The sequence below is a fragment of the Heptranchias perlo genome, chromosome 14, assembly GCF_035084215.1.
Source record: "Heptranchias perlo isolate sHepPer1 chromosome 14, sHepPer1.hap1, whole genome shotgun sequence".
Taxonomy (NCBI): domain Eukaryota; kingdom Metazoa; phylum Chordata; class Chondrichthyes; order Hexanchiformes; family Hexanchidae; genus Heptranchias; species Heptranchias perlo.
In genome coordinates this window covers 34,246,946-34,268,198 of record NC_090338.1, presented here as the reverse complement: position 1 = coordinate 34,268,198, position 21,253 = coordinate 34,246,946, and the positions used below count along the sequence as shown (strand labels likewise).

General features: G+C 44.9%; 1 protein-coding gene across 3 annotated transcripts; it reads left to right on the top strand.

The window, feature by feature from the left end:
- Positions 1–22: 22 nt before the first annotated feature.
- LOC137332421 (microfibril-associated glycoprotein 3-like) lies at positions 23–10,789 on the top strand. Of its 3 annotated transcripts, none has more exons than XM_067996240.1 (3): positions 23–144; positions 3,477–3,977; positions 5,121–10,789. In XM_067996240.1, the coding sequence occupies exons 2-3, from the start codon at positions 3,698–3,700 to the stop codon at positions 5,852–5,854; spliced, it is 1,014 nt and encodes a 337-aa protein (XP_067852341.1). In that variant the 5' UTR covers positions 23–144; positions 3,477–3,697; the 3' UTR covers positions 5,855–10,789. The 3 variants fall into 3 exon arrangements, with proteins under 3 accessions (XP_067852341.1, XP_067852342.1, XP_067852343.1); XM_067996241.1 differs by lacking the exon at positions 23–144 and adding an exon at positions 176–401; XM_067996242.1 differs by lacking the exon at positions 23–144 and adding an exon at positions 461–499.
- Positions 10,790–21,253: the final 10,464 nt, after the last annotated feature.

Genomic DNA, 21,253 nt, shown 5'->3' with positions numbered 1-21,253 from the left:
TCTTCACAGTGCCCTCTGTGGTGGAGTAAACAGGAGTCAGTGCGCATGCTCTTCACAGTGCCCTCTGTGGTGGAGTAAACAGGAGTCAGTGCGCATGTGCTAGTTGTTGATTCCGACGAAGAGAAGAAAAGAATTGAATTTGAGGTCAGTCCGCAGGAGGACAAACCGATTGATGGATTTGGTGTTTTTAATATTATTTAGACATATAATAATGTAACTTATTGCGGTTACACAGGGCAGAATAAGTTTGTTCCGGCGCGAGGACTGTGGAAATCTTCTGTTATTCGATTGGTGTCACTGCCGTTGTCAGTGCAACGTATGAAATTGCGCATCCGCAAGTGCTCACGGAAATTCCAGCTCTTTTTAAGTTCAGAGACGTACTGTCTAGTTTTCATTTTAATGTAAGACTTTCAGATCCAGTAATTTACATCCGGTCAGTTTGAAGATGTACCCTTTCCAGTAAAATAAATTTGTGTAGAAGAATGGAGTTTGGATGAATGTAAGTTTGATTCGTGAAGGGCATTTGATATTCCAAGGGTTTGTATGGCTGCAGTAACAATTATTTTTGCTGTTTGACAAATAAGTAAGGCTTTCCCGTTTAAAATTAAAATGGCGCTATCGATGTACAATGATTAGTTGGTTAGTTCGAATTTCCAGATGTCTGGTATACATAAGGCTTCTTAATACAAGAAGCTGCAATAAGTGGTAACTTGGCCATAAATAAAATCTGCCAGTTAATTTAGCAAGTGACATCTATGATTTTGTTGGGATAATACTAACAAATAGAAGCAATGGTAGTCTCCTGACATCTAAATCATTAGTTTTTAGGATTGTTGACAAATTCCTTGAACTTAACAAGAGCTGGAAAATTGTACTCAAAGTGTCAGTCATCATAGATGAATAAACTTGTTCTAACACTGCATTTGGGGGATAGAAATGTGCAAATTTATATTATCAAAACCTATATTGTTAGATAGGGAAAGTAACTTAATAGAAAACCAAAGCAATCAGTGTTCAGGCAGACTCATAGGCCTAGAAATTTTATGATGCTGCTTCCTTTATACAGGTGTAAAATGGATGTAATATCATCCATAAGAACATAAGAAATAGGAGCAGGAGTAGGCCAATCGGCCCCTCGAGCCTGCTCCACCATTCAATAAGATCATGGCTGATCTGATCCTAACCTTAAATCTAAATTCATGTCCAATCTCCTGCCCGCTCCCCGTAACCCCTAATTCCCTTTACTTCCAGGAAACTGTCTATTTCTGTTTTAAATTTATTTAATGATGTAGCTTCCACAACTTCCTGGGGCAGCAAATTCCACAGACCTACTACCCTCTGAGTGAAGAAGTTTCTCCTCATCTCAGTTTTGAAAGAGCAGCCCCTTATTCTAAGATTATGCCCCCTAGTTCTAGTTTCACCCATCCTTGGGAACATCCTTACCGCATCCACCCGATCAAGCCCCTTCACAATCTTATATGTTTCAATAAGATCGCCTCTCATTCTTCTGAACTCCAATGAGTAGATTCCCAATCTGCTCAACCTCTCCTCATATGTTCACCCCCTCATCCCCGGGATTAACCGAGTGAACCTTCTTTGTACTGCCTCGAGAGTATGTCTTTTCTTAAGTATGGACACCAAAACTGTATGCAGTATTCCAGGTGCAGTCTCACCAATACCTTATATAACTGCAGCAATACCTCCCTGTTTTTATATTCTATCCCCCTAGCAATAAAAGCCAACATTCCGTTGGCCTTCTTGATCACCTGCTGCACCTGCAAACTAACTTTTTGATTTTCTTGCACTGGGACCCCCAGATTCCTTTGTACTGCAGTACTTTCCAGTTTCTCGCCATTAAGATAATAACTTGCTCTCTGATTTTTCCTGCCAAAGTGCATAACCTCACATTTTCCAATATTGTATTGCATCTGCCAAATTTCCGCCCACTCACCCAGCCTGTCTATATCCCCTTGTAGGTTTTTTATGTCCTCCTCACTCTCCTTTCCCTCCCATCTTTGTATCATCTGCAAACTTTGATATGTTACACTTGGTCCCCTCCTCCAAATCGTTAATATAGATTGTAAAGAGTTGGGGACCCAGCACCGACCCCTGCGGAACACCACTGGCTACAGGTTGCCAGTCCGAGAATGTACCATTTATCCCAACTCTCTGCTTCCTGTTAGATAACCAATCCTCCACCCATGCCTATGCCTCTCCCACCTCCTCCGATGGCTCCGCCTCTCCCCCCTCCTCCGATGGCTCCGCCTCTCCCCCCTCCTCCGATGGCTCCGCCTCTCCCCCCTCCTCCGATGGCTCCGCCTCTCCCCCCTCCTCCGATGGCTCCGCCTCTCCCCCCTCCTCCGATGGCTCCGCCTCTCCCCCTCCTCCGATGGCTCCGCCTCTCCCCCCTCCTCCGATGGCTCCGCCTCTCCCCCCTCCTCCGATGGCTCCGCCTCTCCCCCCTCCTCCGATGGCTCCGCCTCTCCCCCCTCCTCCGATGGCTCCGCCTCTCCCCCCTCCTCCGATGGCTCCGCCTCTCCCCCCTCCGATGGCTCCGCCTCTCCCCCCCTCCTCCGATGGCTCCGCCTCTCCCCCCTCCTCCGATGGCTCCGCCTCTCCCCCCTCCTCCGATGGCTCCGCCTCTCCCCCCTCCTCCGATGGCTCCGCCTCTCCCCCCCTCCGCCGATGGCTCCGCCTCTCCCCCTCCTCCGATGGCTCCGCCTCTCCCCCTCCTCCGATGGCTCCGCCTCTCCCCCTCCTCCGATGGCTCCGCCTCTCCCCCCTCCTCCGATGGCTCCGCCTCTCCCCCCTCCTCCGATGGCTCCGCCTCTCCCCCCTCCTCCGATGGCTCCGCCTCTCCCCCCTCCTCCGATGGCTCCGCCTCTCCCCCTCCTCCGATGGCTCCGCCTCTCCCCGCTCTCTTTCTCCCCCCGCCCCAATCACTCCTTCCAGCCCTCTCTCAATCGCTCTTCTCCACTCCCCCACCCCCCTCCTCTCCAAAACCTAGCTGAGGGGTTGCTGCCAGCGATGCAGTGGCCTGTAATTTAAAATATCCGGCAGCGAGCTGCCTGTGGAAGCAGGTGTTTGCAGTTCTCCGGCCTCATGTAAATACGGCCCGAGGTCCAATATCGGGTGGGCCTCTGGCCTACCCATTCTGACACAGGGATCATTCCGAACCAGGCCAGCGCAAACCAATTTCTAAGCCAATGTTTGAACCTGTTTGCTTAGCTATTAATATATGCTGCAAAGTATTTTTGGGTGAAACATGATATGTCAGCCTGGCTCTGTGGTGGTAGTCTCTTCTGTATCAAGGTTGTGGTTTCAAGCCCCATCTCCAAGAATTGAGCACAATTTATGATGTTAATGGACCCAAGAGTATTATCTTATGCTTAGTTTATGAAAAGATATGTTGCACCATTGACACTTCACTCTTTGTTATGCATATGTATCATGGATTTTTGTTTGTATAATTACAGGTTATTAATTGACCTTGGACTTCCACGTGAGAATCAAGATCTGGGCTCCATGTGAATACTTCAAAACTGATAAAGGGCATTGACGAACTGATTGGTGTAAAGCTGTATTCAGAATCCATAAGATACATGAAACTTACATCACATTGCATTGGATTTGCAGTAGATTTACATAAGTAATTAGACTTGTCTGTTGTAAATGCTTAAAATCTCATTCTTTTCCAATGAAGCACTTATGTTTAACAGTAACTTTATTTTTGAACTGCTGTACTTTTGTTTGCACATTATATAATGGTGCAAATCACAGTTATATCAGTTCAGAGAGGACCGGTTCTGTGGCACACATAGGATCTCGTTTTCTTTCAAAGCTACCTTCACACCATGACCTAATAGTGAAGGAAGGGACCAGTGTGTTAATTGAATGCAATGTGAACAGCAGCCAGCTACATGATATTCTGTGGTACAACTCAAAGGGAAATCTGCTAGAGGAAAGCAGAGAAAGAGGTAAAGAGTTAATTTTAGGTCATTTAGCTACAAATTATTGTTGAATACTTGGTATCTTTTTAGAACAAATGCATAAGGTGATTAATTACTTTAGAAACGCACACATGGGATAATATAAAAAAATTGAAGTTATTAGAAGAATTATACTTGAAAAGTCACCAGATTGTTTTTTTTTGTCGTTATCAAGGTTCTGGGATGTCAGTTTTAGGGATGGTAACATTTTTCCAGGCACCCAGTGTCAGTTTTGGTGTTTGTAAGTCTGTTATGGTACTACTGTGGGGTAATGTTGTACCTGTGCTAACAAAGGTAGAACATTGTGTTCTGGAAAATTTTTAAGTTGGGGTTGAACTTGCAAAAAGTGGCTAAAGTTTATGGGATCAGCACAATAAACTGTAGCGCATTAGCGTCATTTTCTGCCACTAGCTGGTAAAAAGATACTACTTCCATACTTTACAGAGCATTTAGTGTCACAAGTCTTTAAAAATGGGAAAACCATTACATAATACTACAGCATTATAACAGTAGATGATCCTTTGAAAAATGCCCAAGAACACTGTCATAGGTGCTGCACTAGTGTGGTTCCCAAATTTATTTTTCACCATTTGAGTTTCTTTTATGTCTCTGTATCACACATAAGTTACTGGGTGGTCAGCAAGTATTAAATAATTGTGAACCTGTATTTTATGTTGTAGATAAACCAAAAATTTCAGGGCATTCTTAAAATAACATGGAAATAGTGCAACCATGCTTGAACTACCAAGAGCTACTAATTAGAAATACATTTTAAACATTAGAACCTTAGCATTGATGTCCTTTTTATCTGACCCTGTCTTGGCGCTATTATAATGTATATGTAAATCTGTCTTTGTCTCTGATTGCATGCCAGGGTTGATTGAGCACAAATTTATTTTGTACATGTGTATCTGCCATCATTTGGCAGCCATGGAAAAATGAATCCAGATTTATTTACTTAGAATATTCCATTAAAGAATGTAGTTTCTGGGTTGTACTCGATAAATAAATAAGTATTCAACCCTATTTACTATGTTACAGCCTTATAATTACCTCCACAGTTACATATATATATTTAAATATAAAATTTGTACTCCTATGAATTCTGATTTCCCCTTCTTTATTATGCAGATGGAAAATGGCTTATTTTAGACAGTGGAGAACTGAACATCACCAGTATTACATTTGCCGATCGAGGTCGGTACACATGCGTCGCAACAAACTCTCATGGCACTTTAAACTACACAGTCACCCTGCGTGTTGTCTTCACCACAGGCGACATGGGTGTTTATTATATGATAGTTTGCCTCATTGCTTTTACAATTGTTATGATATTGAACATCACTCGCCTCTGTATGATGAGTAGTCACCTCAGGAAAACTGAAAAAGCAATCAACGAGTTCTTCAAGATGGAAGGAGCAGAAAAATTACAGAAGGCATTTGAAATTGCAAAACGCATTCCTATCATCACATCTGCAAAGACTCTCGAACTGGCCAAAGTAACTCAGTTTAAGACCATGGAGTTTGCCAGATATATTGAAGAACTTGCTCGCAGCATTCCTCTGCCACCTCTTATCTTGAACTGTAAAGCCTTTGTAGAAGAGATCATTGAGGCTGTACGGATGGAGGATGCAGAGCAGGCCACAGATGAAGAAAACAAAGAGGAACAAGCAGTTGGGGGCAACGATGAGATCTACACTATTGAGTCTGAAATGCAACGCAGCAGTTCACCTGCAGGAGAATCTGATGATTCATACATGCATGAGGAGCACCAAGAGATTGCTGTTCAAGTCTCAGTACATTCTCAGTCAGAAAAACAGAGCGTTGACACACTATCCCAAGGAAGCAGCCAGTTCGAAAACTGAAGAGAATTTGTCCAAGATACAGACGAACAAAACAGATGGTGTAGTATATGAAAGTCATATAGATTGTGTAAGATATCTTTGATGTGGATTAAAATTGTGAGGGAAATGTTCAGTGTCCAAAGGCAAACTTAAAACGACAGCAGAACAATTTTTAAGAAGTCATGTGGACTAGATGACAACTATATTCAACCCACATCAAACTATTGTGTATAATTGGCACCATGATGCCAGTTTTAATAGAAGTGTATATGTAGCTTGTAGCCACTTGCATACTGCTGCTGAAGACGCTAATAGTCACTTGTATCTAGAAGATGCAAGGTGTCAGTATAAATGTTTTTTACGGTGCTGTGTGGCTATTGTTTGATATTCGTGCTCTATTTAATGGATGTAAAGATGGTTTAACTAAATTTATAGAGAAAACAAAAGGAGTGTTGTGTAGTGGCAAGTGATATGATGCTTTGCAATACCATCTTAGAGATTTGAATTTATCATATCGTCTGGGGTATATTTTAAATGATAAATATTATAATATGACTGAATTTTCAACTTTGTCATGGGACTGATTACAGATCTCAAGAATTTGTAGCCACTCTTGAGATTTTCTATGATTCAGTCTAGCCTTGAGTTCTGGACCTGTCCATAGATAGTTTAAACAAAGTCTGCCACCATTAACTCATTGGGATAAATAATCCCCAAGAACAGGTTGGGTGGGGGCAGGTGGGGAGTAAAAATCCTCCGTTTTCAGTGCAGGACTGCATCTGAGCTCCAACACGCCTGCTTCTGGGTTTAACCCAGGCAGGTTTGTCTGCGTGTGGAGAGCAGACACCAGGAAGTCCCGCCCCATTTAAGGCTGGCAGGCCGATATGTAAAAGGACAGTGTACCTCATTGGGATACTTGAGGTGCTTAATATTTTGTGCATTGGAAAATTAAAATGAATTTAGGCTATACCTAAATTCGGGTTTCCCATCACTTTCCATTCATGGCAGGGGGAAGGGCTGTATCCATGAGCTGAGTGCCTTTATTGCAATACTTGTGGGCCCGGAGGAGCAGGAGTGCTTCATCCAGGCCCAACAAGCTCACCTGGCCGACAGGACCCCCCGATCTAAGTTATTTTTTGTTCAGCTTAATTCTGCTGGAATGAACGAATCTCCGAGGAACTCGTTACATACTAACAAAAGGGTTGTCCTGAAGATACTTATTTAGAACAGTAGGCCGGCAACATTTATGCAATAGGTACAGAAAATACCCCTGTGGCACAGGGTATAACCCCCCCCCCTCAACTTCTCCTCCCCTGCCCCCCCCCCACCCCCCGCCCCCCCAGCAATGGTGAACCCCACCTACCTCCGACTCTACATCTGGCCTCCAGTGACCCCACCCCCCGCCCGATCTCGTTCTTAGCACCCCCGCCCTCTCGGATCTCGTTCTTAGTCCCCCTGGCCTATGTTCCCTTCCTTCCTCCCTTCCTCCCTCCCTCTGATCCCCGGCTGCCAATCAGGCTGGCTGCGGGTGCAAAACCCGGAAGTACCATTGATGGGCCTCATGATTGTCTATTTACCTTTTGGGTTTCGTACCCGGAAATTATCCCCCTGCTCCCTTCCGGGCTGGAAGTTAAAATTTACCCCATAATTTCCCTGCTAACCCCCCACCCACCAAATTGTTTACTGGAAGCCTGGGAAAAGTGATTATTATCTATTACTAGCCCATGATTGTTTGGAACATCCATGTGATAAGTTACAACCTTACTGGTAACAGTTATCATAGAATGGTTACAGCACAGAAAGAGGCCACTTGGCCCATTGAGCCCGTGCCGGCTCTTAGTAAGAGCAATCTAGTTAGTCCCATTCCTCCCACTCTTTCCCCGTAGCCCTCCAAATTTTTTTCCCTTCAAGTATTTAATTCCTTTTTGAAAGCCACGATTGAAGCTGCTTCCACCACCCTTTCAGGCAGCGCATTCCAGATCATAATTATTCACTGCGTAAAAAAAGTTTTTCCTCATGTCGCCTTTGGTTCTTTTGCCAATCACTTTAAATCTGTGTCCTCTGGTTCTCAACCCATCCGCCAATGGGAACAGTTTCTCTTTATTTACTTTATCATGATTTTGAACACTCCTATCAAATTTCCTCTTAACGAAGTCCCTCATACCTGGAACAATTCTTGTAAATCTTTTCTGCACACTCTCTAAGGCCTTCACATCCTCCCTAAAGTGCGGTGCCCAGAATTGGACACAATACTCCAGCTGTAGTTGAACCAGTGTTTTATAAAGCTTCACGATAAGTTCCTTGCTTTTGTACTCTACGTCTCTATTTATAAAGCCCAGGATCCCGAATGCTTTTTAAGCACTTTCTCAACTTGTTCTGCCACCTTCAAAGATTTGTGCACATATACCCCCTTTAGAATTGTACCATTTCATTTATATTGCCTCTCCTCATTCCTCCTGCCAAAATGTATCACATTGCACTTTTCTGCGTTAAATTTCATCTGCCCATTATTGTTTCTGAAGCAACAAAAAGGATTAAGTTAACAGCGCTGTTTCCTTTCTGTTCTAAAAAGTATATTTTAACATACACTTCATGATCTCATGCTATACTGAGGCGTGCAAGGATTTCTCACATTGCTGTTTATAGAAGACCTGAACCTTATTGAATTTTCAAGTGCATGATTATGTTCTAATATCTCTTAAGCAATGAAGTTTTGGGTTAAAGTATTTTCTACATAATGTATGCAACTTTTCCTACATTTTGTTACTTCTCTTGTATTCCACATGTCTACCAACCCTAGCATACTTTAGTATAGCAGCTATGATCCAAATGTTTGATGAAACAAGTCTTCTAGGTATGCCTTCTCAACTATATTTGAGTGATTTGTTACAAATCTGTATTAATGGCATTAACTAAGTGGCATGTAGCAATCTGGTACAAATGCAGTGGTGCTTCAAATTGAATTCTCAGTAAACTGCATTAGATGACTGAGTGACTTAGTACCTCAACTATTTCCATTTTACTTTTTTGAAGATAAAACAATCTGATTCAATTAGATTAGTTGTGTTTAAACATTTCCATGTATGCTGGTGTAAATGGTGATGTTTAAACTCATTAGCAGCACAGAATAATCCAGGGACCAATAGTAGTAGTACAGTAGTCTTAATGACTGCTCACAGCATAACACATTTTGTTTCTCTTATTTCACCTTAATTATCCTATCTTTAAATGATGGCTAATTATAACTTGGAAAATTAGGTCCATGAACTTTCTACTTTACTCAGTTGGAAATGTTAGCCATCAATAAATTTTTATAGCCAAAGCAAAAATTGTACTTTCAACTGAAGTTCTGTTATGATCTATGTTGTACCACTTTTATATGAACTAAAAGTTGTTAATAGTTGATACTATGATTGTTTCACAGGTTATGTTCTGATGTTAAATAATTTGTTTCATATACATTCCATTTTACCAATGCAATCGTATCCTGTCAGTTAAACTTGCCAGATATAAAGGATGAAACATCCTAAAGGGATATATGCAAATTCACACATGCTTAAGCTGCTTTTCATACTTTATAGGGCAGTTGGTGCTGCAGTGACTAAAATTACAGAATCTTGTAGTACTGGGGTATGCTTGGAAGCTGTTGGATAGTTTTAAATATGGCACTGAAACTGGTATTGTACTTTATGCTTGTGCTATTTTCAGTATAGTTGTAACCATTTACTATTACGAGTTCAATAGCAGGTTGTACAGTAGATTAAAGTGAAATTATTTGGGATAATTTGGCATGTGTATTTTTGAAATATTTATAACCATATTTGCATGAATTTGGATATATTCAAAATTTTAGTTTTTCATATTTGATTCCCCCCATTCACTCAGATGGATGCTATTGTCTTTCAAGCAAGACACATTTTGTGGGTCATAATCAGTACCCCTCAGATAATGAAGCAGTCCGTGCCCGCATGCAGCAAGACCTGGACAACATCCAGGCTTGGGCTGATAAGTGGCAAGTAACATTCGTGCCAGGCAATGACCATCTCCAACAAGAGAGAGTCGAATCACCTCCCCTTGGTATTCAACGGCATTACCATTGCCGAATCCCCCACCATCAACATCCTGGGGGTCACCATTGACCAGAAGCTTAACTGGACCAGCCACATAAATACTGTGGCTACGAGAGCAGGTCAGAGACTGGGTATTCTCCGGCGAGTGACTCATCTCCTGACTCCCCAAAGCCTTTCCACCATTTACAAGGCACAAGTCAGGAGTGTGATGGAATACTCTTCACTTGCCTGGATGAGTGCAGCTCCAACAACACTCAACAAGCTCGACACCATCAGGACAAAGCAGCCCACTTGATTGGCACCCCACCCATCACCCTAAACATTTACTCCCTTCACCACTGGTGCACTGTGGCTGCAGTGTGTACCATCCACAGGATGCACTGCAGCAACTCGCCAAGGCTTCTTCGACAGCACCTCCCAAACCCGCGACCTCTACCACCTAGAAGGACAAGGGCAGCAGGCACATGGGAACAACACCACCTGCACGTTCCCCTCCAAGTCACACACCATCCCGACTTGGAAATATATCGCTGTTCTTTCATCGTCGCTGGGTCAAAATCCTGGAACTCCCTTCCTATCAGCACTGTGGGAGAACCTTCACCACACAGACTGCAGCGGTTCAAGAAGGCGGCTCACCACCACCTTCTCAAGGGCAATTAGGGATGGGCAATAAATGCTGGCCTCGCCAGCAATGCCCACATCCCATGAACGAATAAAAAAAAAGTTTGACTTTTTTGCCACCCCTCCCTCCAAGATGCTCAGCTTAGTGTCAACAACAATTGAAGAAAGACTTTGTGGTGTTTGGTGCTGGTACTGAATAATTGGTTGAGAACATGAAATGTAGCATCCATTACAAATAAAAATATTTAGCATGTATTAGTTTTTATTCTACTTTCCAGTCCTTATTTTATTTAAGTCTTAGCTCCTGTTGGGGTACAGTTGGTGGGCCTCAAGTGCACTGCTCAAGTGATTATTTCAGTGACCATTAACAGGCTATACAACCATGGGATGTGACCTTAAAAAAATGAGATTCACAGATTACATAACTATGGGTCCATTATAGCCACACTCCATCCTGTCCTCACCCAGTGTCCACATGGGGTATTGGATGGGAAACCTGGCTAATTCTGTTCTTTCCCTTCCTACACTGAGCACACAAGTAAATTATAATGCCTCTGCTTAGCAGTGTAAATCAAGGATCATACTTAGGACCTGGTCTTATGGTTAAGTGCAGAACCTGTAGTGTATTTATTGAATTAGCTACTGGAGAATGGATTATAATACAGTACCATAGCACTTTGAGAAGGGAAGATTTAATGAACAGAAAGTCCTGATTTTGCTTTTGTTGAATCTCCTAAGTCAAAATGAAGTTTAGCATCAATAACCAAAACTGAGAAAACTAATATTTCCACTCTTCGGGCCTGATATTACCATGGCGGCAGGTTCGCGGCGGGGGGTCGATTGGGCGTGTGGGTAACGCGCCCGGTGAAATCAGTCTGCTCTGCGCGCAATCGTAGGCTGATTGGATCCACTTACCTGGTCTTCCGGGTTCCTCGCTGCTGAGCTGTGCGGCGGGCGGACTGCGCATGCGCAGTAAGGTCTGTCAGCTGGAGGAGCTCTATTTAAAGGGGCAGTCCTCCACTGACTGATGCTGCAAGAAATAGGAAAAATTACAGCATGGAGCAGCCCAAGGGGAAGGCTGCTCCCAGGTTTAATGATGCCTCACTCCAGCTCTTATTGGATGGAGTGAGGAGGAGGGGGAGGACAGAAATCTTCCCCCCCCGGCAGGCGGAAGGCAGCGGCCTGCCTCTGCCACCAAGAAGGCCTGGCTCGAGGTGGCAGAGGAGGTCACCTGCACCACCAACATATTGCCCACCTGCATAAAGTGCAGGAGGCGCTTCAATCACCTAAGTAGGTCAGCCAAAATAGTATACTCATTCCCCTACACTGCTTACATCACCGCCCCCACCACACATCTTCTGCACTGCCAACACTACTCTGTCACATCACCCCTCACATCCACTCAAACCTCATCCTCATCTTACCTGCACTTACTCACCTCGCCAGTACTCATCCCGCCACTACCACTCAACCCAATCCTCATACAATCTCATGGCTCGATCTCAAACTCACCCTCTCATGCATCTCTTTCACGGTCAGCCTCACTCAACCTGCCACTACCTGTGCTGCAGCCACAGGGCATGCATCACATATGTGCAGTAGGAAGCGTAAGGCAAACGTGTCGTGAGCATGAAGGGGATGCACAAGGGTGTTTGAGGGTTTGTCATGGTTTTTACTTATATTTAATTTCTGATCAACTCACATAACATATTATATTGGCATCACTGCTGCCACGTCTTTGCGAATCTTGTCTGGTTTGTGCAATAATGCCCTTTCCTGAGGATCATAATAAAGACCCACAACTGATGCCACCCATTGTGTCACTGCAGAGTGGGTGTAGGTGTATTTGCAGGGCTCTTTTGTGCAGACGACTGAGAGACGTCGGCGATGTCCCCGGTGGCACCCTGGAAGGATGCGGAGGAGAAGTTGTTGAGGGCAGTGGTCACTTTGACAGCGACAGGTAAGAAGATGGTGCTCGGGCCAACCGGGAGGAGCTCGGCATGAAGGAGGCTGCAGATGTCCACGACTACATGTCGAGTGACTCTGAGCCTCCGTGTGCACTGCTGCTCAGAGAGGTCCAGGAAGCTGAGCCTCGGTCTGTGGACCCTGTGGCGAGGGTAGTGCCCTCTGCGACTCATCTCTCTCTGCGGTTGCCCTCCTACTGTGCAGGTGGATGTGTCACAACACTGTTGTGGAGCTCCACGTGTCAGAGGTAGACGGCGTGGCTGGCGAGGCTGGTGATGTTGTTCGTCCTCCGAGGAGGTCATGACTGCAGCTACGGCGTCCCCATCCGGAAGATGTACATCTGAGGGGGTCCGCAAGGTAGGTACATGTGTCTGGACACCGGGGTAAGTGTGCAAGTTGGTGAATTTTGTTGTTAGGTGGAGGCCAAACTTTGTTCAAAGTGACAGAGTGGCCTCCTGCAATGAGTGAGGGTCTCCCCACCACCCCCCACAACCTGTCAAATGGACCTTTGAAGCTGCCACAGGCTGATGGCTGTAACACGTCCATTTGAACTGGGAGTGTTTCCCCCAGTACGGGAAACAGTTCTAGTCAGTTGCAAAATCCCATCCCTGCTAAAATAACAGATCGATCAGGTCTGTAAACAACCTGAAGTACCTATTCAATTACTTTAAGTGACAACCCGCCGGCTTTAATTGCCGGCGGGAGTCCCACATGCGGGGGCTGCGCGCGCATGTCAGCATGTCAGTGGGGAACCCGGAAATGGGGCGGGTTGGAGCCGGGCTCCCGACCTGCCCCGGGAATCCTCGATTTTCGCAGCCCCCCCGCCACGAACGCACCCGATCGCTGGTGCTAAAATCGAGCCCTTCATCTCAGGTTTAGGTACGTAAAATGTGTTTTTGATAACCCTGTGGACTAAAGACAACTAATATTTACCCTATTACACAACAAATAGACATTACTGTTACTTGTGTTATAAGGGAAGATTTTCTTACATCTGTGCACAGGCTCATTGGATCACCAGGGCACAGTGAATATCAGGAAAGTAAGATGAGTCGGAGCGCCGCCTGTGACAGAACCTGTCTGATTTTCTATCCATTTAAATTAATGGAAGGAAAATCAAGTGGTTTCCTCTACAGTCGTGCTTCAGCTGCCTAATTTTCCGATATTCATTGCACCCAATCGCAAACCCAAACAATCTCCTCTTTACCCTTTGATCAAGCAGAATTTTCCATATGTGTCTGCTTGGCACAGTTGGTAGCAGACTTGCCTCAAGGTTATGGGTTCAAGCTCCAGGACTTGAGCGCATAACTAGGCTCACGCTCCACTATTGTGTTGCAGGAGTGTTACTTTGTTCTTCAGGTGAGATGTTAAACAGAGGTTCTGTTTTCCGTTTATGGTGGTCCAGATCGATGTTAAGCAGCCTGTGGCTGTATTCAAAGAAATGCAGGGAGTTTTGGTGTCCAAGCCAATATTTCCCCCTCAACAAATACCACCAAAATATAGATTAACTGCTCATTCATTTCATTGCTATCCATGAGATCTTTTTGTGCACTAAATGCCTGCTGTGTTGCTCACATTAGAACAAGTGATTCATTGCATTTGAATGAAGCATTTTGAGATGTTTCTGAGAGGCGTGTTGAGGTGCTAAATAAATACAAGTCTTTCTTATTAGTTACTTTCAGTGATGAAAGTGGTCTTGCAGTTCTTTACCACAATGTTCTGCGAAGATTTCACTTCTGCCAAGATTTTTTACCATCTACAGTAGTGATTCTCAATTCTATTGGGCTGGGCCCCAATGGAAAAAATCTCATAGCATTTCAGGTCCCACGATCTAACGTAACACTATTCATCAGCTCTACATATTTTTGCTAGGATTACCACCTTCTGCAATGGAGAAAAAAAAAGCTCTAAAGGAGAACATGATCTGGGGTGATGGTGTCATAGAAACATAGAATAGTTATAGCACAAAAGGAGGCCATTCGGTCCATTGAGCCCATGTCGGCTCTTTGTAAGAGCCATCCAGTTAGTCTTTCCCTGTAGCCCTGCAAATTTTTTCCCTTACTTCCCTCAGCAACTTAGGATGCATCCCATCTGCCAGGTGACTTATCTACTTTATGTACAGCCAGCCATTCTAGTACCACCTCCTTACCAATTTTTAGCCCATCCAGTATCTCAGCTATCTCCTCTTTTACTGTGACTTTGGCAGCATCTGCATCCTTGGTAAAGACAGATGGAAAGTACTCCTTTAGTACCTCAGCCATGCCTCTGTTTCCATTCGTAGCTCTCCATTTTGGTCCCTAATCGAACCCATCCCTCCTCTTACTGCCCATTTACTATTTATATGCCTATAGAAGACTTTTGGATTCCCTTTTATGTTAGCCGCCAGTCTATTCCCATACTCTCTCTTTGACCCTCTTATTTCCTTTTACATTTCTCCTCTATTTTCTACATTCAGTCTGGTTCTCACTTGTATTATCAACCTGACATCTGTCAAATGCCCCCTTTTTCTGCTGCATCTTACTCTCTACCTCTTTCGTCATCCAGGGAGCTCTGGCTTTGGTTGTCCTACCTTTCCCCCTCATGGGAATGTACCTAAACTGTATCTGAACCATCTCCTCTTTAAAGGCCACCCATTGTTCGATTACAGTTTTGCCTGCCAATCTTTGATTCCAATTTACCCAGGCCAGATCCGTTCTCAACTCACTGAAATTTGCCCTCCTCCAATTAAATAGTGTTACACTAGATTGCTCCTTGTCCTTTTCCATAACTAATCTAAACCTTATGATACTATGATCACTGTTCCTTAAATGTTCCCCCACTGACACTTGCTCCACTTGACCCACCTCATTCCCCAGAACCAGATCCAGCAATGCTTCCTTCCTTATTGGGCCGGAAACATACTGATCAAGAAAATTCTCCTGAACACTTATCAGAAATTCCTCCCCCTCTTTGCCCTTTACACTATTATTATACCAGTCTATATTAGGATAGTTGAAGTTCCCCATTATCTCTACTCTATAGTTCTTGGACCTCTCTGTAATTTCCCTGCAAATTTGCTCCTCTATATCCTTCCCATTAATTGGTGGCCTGTGGAATACACCCAGTAGTGTAATGGCACCTCAATTGTTTCTTAACTCTAACCAAATAGATTCTGTCCTTGAGCCCTCAAGGACATCCTCTCTCTCCAGCACTGTAATATTCTCCTTAATACTGCCACTCCTTTTTTTTCCTTCCCTATCTTTCCTGAACACCTTGAATCCAGGAATATTTAGTACCCAATCCTGATGTTTTTTCAGCTAGGTCTCCGTTATCGCCACTACATCGTATTCCCATGTGGTTATTTGCACCTGCAGCTCACCAACCTTGTTTACCACGCTTTGTGCGTTTACACACATGCACTGTAAACCTATCTGAGACCTTCTTGTATTTTCTCTTATTCTGATCCCACCTATTACTGTACTATTTCTTGCTCTAGTGCTATCTTTCTCTCCCAATCCTTTGTGCACCTTGTTTTTCCTTTCTAATGCTACATCCTGGTGCCCACCCCCCTGCCAAATTAGTTTAAACCCTCTCCTACAGCATTAGTGAACCTCCCCGCAAGGACATTGGTCCGACTTGAACAGGTCCCTCCTGCCCCAGAACTGGCCCCAATGCCCCAAGAAACTGAAGCCCTCCCTCTCGCACCATGTCTCTAGCACGCATTAACCTGCCTTATCTTCCTACTTCTGTACTCACTGGCGTGTGGCACTGGGAGTAATCCAGAGATTACGACCTTTGAGGTCCTGCTTTTTAACTTCCTCCCTACCTCCTGAAACTCTAGCCGCAGGACCTCATCCCTTTTTCTTATGTTGTTGGCACCCACATGGACCCCGACTTCTGGCTGATTCCCTTCCTCCCGGAGAACGTTCTGCCCCCTCTCCGTGATGCCCTTTACCCTGGCACAGGGAGGCAACACACCATGCGGGACTCACGTCAGCGGTCACAGAAACGCCTGTCTGTCCCCCTGACTATCGAATCCCCTATGACTACTGTATTTCTATATTTCACTGTGCCCCTTGTGCAATTCTTTGCCCCATGGTGCCATGCTCAGGTATTCAATGCTGAATACTGATTTGAAAATGCCACACACACAAGATTCCTGCCCTGTCTGCCTCTTCCTACCCTTTCGGATGGCCATCCACTTGCTATCCTGAACTCTCTGTGGCTGCAGGGTGAAAACCTCCTGGAACATATGATCCAGGAAACCTCAGCCTCCCTTATGCTCTGCAGTGACTCCAGCTGCCCCTCAAGCTCAGAAACCCTCAGCTTGAGCTCGAGCAACTGGAGGCATTTCCTGCACATGTGGCCCTCCAGGACACATGAAGCGTCCTGACGTTCCCACATGGCAGCGCAAGATTCGCAGGCAATGGGTCTCAGCTGCCCGTCCATTATATTTAGAAACCTTTTTTTTTCTAAACTCCTTTAGATACTTGATTATTATTAATTTACTTACTGTTTACTTACCCCGAATAACCTACCCTTTTATTCCGGGTCTCTCAGAACTCCTCCTCTCTGTTCACTGTCCTTCCCCCTCTACACCTAATTCCCCCTCTCACCAAATTCTCAAGTTCCCACTCGGCTCACAATCCATTATGTTTGCAATGCACTGTGTGCTTCAGCCCTCCTGTCACTCCTTACTGGCCAAAGGTTGCAAGATATTGTAGCCAAAATCAAAAACAAAAAAAAAGTGCAATCACTATTTTGTTGATAGAAAGCAAGTAAAGAACAAATGGCTGACTATTTGTGACTTTGCTGACTTGAATTTGTCATTTGACTTGGCAGGTGCAAGCAATGATTTTTCTTGAGTGACCGCTTGACAGCTGCCATGCCCATCTTGTCTATCTGGCTCCTACTTTCAAAGAGAGCACCTCTCCACCAGTCCTGCATTAAAACTAAGACTCTCTACCCACACAACTTCTAAACTCAAAGTCTCTTATTAAGCCGCCTTAAGCTGATTAGGTAGAATACACGAATTAGGTGAAAGGGTTTCTGGGTTTATAAAAATAAAAATCATGCTCATGTCAGTGTATTTTTGGAGAGCCAGGGTCACTTGACCACATCATTTACTCTACTTAAAAATTCCCAACCAAGTCACACACCATCCCAACTTGACATATATCACTGTTCCTTCAATGGTTCTGGGTTAATATCGTGGAATATCAATGTTGGAGCACTATCACCACAAAGACTGCAGTGGTTTAATGAAGAGGCCCACCACCATCATCTTGGGGCAACTAGGAATGGGTAATAAATGCACGTTTGTCATTGTCAATGGCAAAGATTACTGGTAAGCCCGAAGATTGGGAAAACTTTAAAAACCAGCAAAGGATGACGAAAAGAATAATAAAGAGGGAGAAAATAAATTATGAGAATAAACTAGCAAGAAATATAAAAACTGACAGTAAAAGCTTCTACAAGTATATAAAAAGGAAGAGGGTAACTAAAGTAAACATTGGTCCCTTAGAGGATGAGACTGGGGAAATAATAATGGAAAACAAGGAAATGGCAGAGGAATTAAACAGATGTTTTGTATCTGTCTTCACAGTAGAAGACAGTAATAATATACCAATAACAGTAGAAAATCAAGGGGCAAAGGGGAGGGAGGAACTAAAAACAATCACTATCACTAGAGAAAAAGTACTAGGTAAACTAATGGGTCTAAAGGCTGACAAGTCCCCTGAACCTGATGGCTTGCATCCGAGGGTCTTAAAGCAAGTGGCTACAGAGATAGTGGATGTATTGGCTCTAATTTTCCAGAATTCACTAGATTCTGGAAAGGTCCCAGCGGATTGGAAAACCGCAAATGTAACACCCCTATTCAAGAAGGGAGTGAGACAGAAAGCAGGTAACTATAGACCAGTTAGCCTAACATCTGTCATTGGGAAAATGCTAGAATGCATTATTAAGGAAGCAGTATGCAGGACATTTGGAGACTCATAATACAATCAAGGAGAGTCAATATGGTTTTATGAAGGGGAAATCATGTCTGACAAATTTATTAGAGTTCTCTGAGGAAGTAACAGGCAGGTTTGATAAAGGGGAACCAATGGATGCAGTATATTTGGATTTCCAAAAGGCATTCGATAAGGTGCCACATAAAAGATTACTGCACAAGATAAGAGTTCATGGTGTTGGGGGTAATATACTGGCATGGATAGAGGATTGGCTAACTAGCAGAAAACAAAGAGTCGGGATAAAAGAGTCATTTTCAAAATGGCAATCTGTAACTAGTGGGATGCCGCAGGGCTCGGTGCTGGGGCCTCAACTATTTTCAATATATATCAACGACTTGGACGAAGGAACAGAGTGTCTTGTCGCCAAATTTGCTGATGATACAAAGATAGGTGGAAAAGCAAGTTGCGATGAGGACACAAAGGGCCTGATATTAGGTGGGCGGCGGGTTCACAGCGGGGGGTCGACTGGGCGCGTGGGTAACACGCCCGGTGAAATCAGGTTGCTCCGCACGCAATCGCAGGCTAATTGCAGCCACTTACCTGTGCTTCTGGGTTCCGCACTGGAAAGCTGCGCAGCGGGCGGACTGCGCATGCGCAGCATAGGCTGTCAGCTGGAGGAGCCCTATTTAAAGGGGCAGTCCTCCACTGACTGATGCTGCAGAAAATAGGAAAAATTATAGCATGGAGTAGCCCAGGGGAAAGGCTGCTCCCAGGTTTAATGATGCCTCACTCCAGGTATTATTGGATGGGGTGAGGAGGATGGGGAGGACAGAGATCTTCCCCACGCTGGGCGGGAGGAAGCGGCCTGCCTCTACCACCAAGAAGGCCTAGCTCGAGGTGGTAGAGGAGGTCACCTGCACCACCAACATATCGCGCACCTGCATACAGTGCAGGAGGCGCTTCAATCACCTAAGTAGGTCAGCTGAAGTGAGTACACTTACTCATTCCCCTACGCTACGTCTGCCACATCACTGCCCCCACCCCACATCTCCTTCTGCATTGCCAACACTACTCTATCACATCACTCCTCACACCCACTCAAACCTCATCCTCATCTTACCTGCACTTACTCACCTCGCCAGTAATCATCCCACCACTACCACTCAACCCAATCCTCATACAATCTCATGGCTCTATCTCATACTCACCCTCTCATGCATCTCTTTCACGGTCAGCCTCACTCAACCTGCCACTACCTGTGCTGCAGCCACAGGGCATGCATCACATATGTGCAGTAGGAAGCGTAAGGCAAATGTGTCGTGAGCATGAAGGTGGATACACAAGGGTGTTTGAGGGTTTGTCATGGTTTTTACTTATATTTAATTGCCGATCAACTCACATTACATATTATATTGTCACCACTACTGCTACGTCTTTGCGAATCTTGTCTGGCTTGTGCAATAATGCCCTTTCCTGAGGATCACTATGAAGACCCACAACTGATGCCACCCATTGTGTCACTGCAGAGTGGGTGTAGGTGTATTTGCAGGGCTCTTTTGTGCAGACGACTGAGAGACGTCGGTGATGTCCTGGGTGGCACCCTGGAAGGATGCGGAGGAGAAGTTGTTGAGGGCAGTAGTGACTTTGACAGCGACAGGTAAGAAGATGGTGCTTGGGCCAGCCGGGAGCAGCTCGGCATGAAGGAGGCTGCAGATGTCCACGACTACATGTCGAGTGACTCTGAGCCTCCGTGTGCACTGCTGCTCAGAGAGGTCCAGGAAGCTGAGCGTCGGTTTGTGGATCCTATGGCGAGTGTAGTGCCTTCTGCGACGCATCTCTCTCTGTGGTTGCCCTCCCTCCTGCGGTGCAGGTGGATGTGTCACAGCACTGTGTTGTGGGGCTCCACGTGTCAGAGGTGAACGGCGTGAACGGCGTGGCCGGCGAGGCTGGTGATACTGTTTGTCCTCTGAGGAGGTCATGACTGCAGCTATGGCGGCTCCCATCCGAAAGATGTACATTTGAGGGTGTCCACAAGATAGGTAAATGGTGTCTGGACACCGGGGTAAGTGTGCAAGTTTGTGAATTTTATTTTTAGGAGAATGGTGGTGGAGACCAAACTTTGTCCAAAGTGACAGAGTGACCTCCTGCAATGAGTGAGGGTCTCCCCCCCAACCTGTCAAATGGACCTTTGCAGCTGCCCAGGCTGATGGCTGCAACACGTCCATTTCAAATGGGAGTGTTTCCCCCAGTACGGGAAACAGTCCCAGTTGTTTGGAAAATCCCACCTCTCCTAAAATATCATGTTAATCAGGTCTGTAAAGGACCTGAAGCACCTATATAATTACCTTAAGTGGCATCCCGCCGGCTCAGGGGTACGAAAATCGAGCCCAAAGTGTCTGCAAAGGGATATTGACAGGTTAAGCGAATGGGCAAAAATTTTGCAGATGGAACATAATGTGGGAAAATGTGAAGTCGTCCACTTTGGGAGGAAAAATAAAAAAGCAAAATATTTTTTGAATGGAGAAATACTACAAAATGCTGCGGTACAGAGAGATCTGGGTGTCCTCGTACATGAAACACAAAAAGTCAACATGCAGGTGCAGCAGGTAATCCGGAAGGCAAACGAAATATTGGCCTTTATTTCTAGAGGGATGGAGTATGAAAGCAGGGAAGTCATGCTACAGCTGTACAGGGTGCTGGTAAGACCACACCTGGAGTACTGCGTACAGTTCTGGTGCCCTTATTTAAGGAAGGACATACTTGCATTGGAGGCATTTCAGAGAAGGTTCACTAGGTTGATTCTGGGTATGGAAGGGTTGTCTTATGAGGAA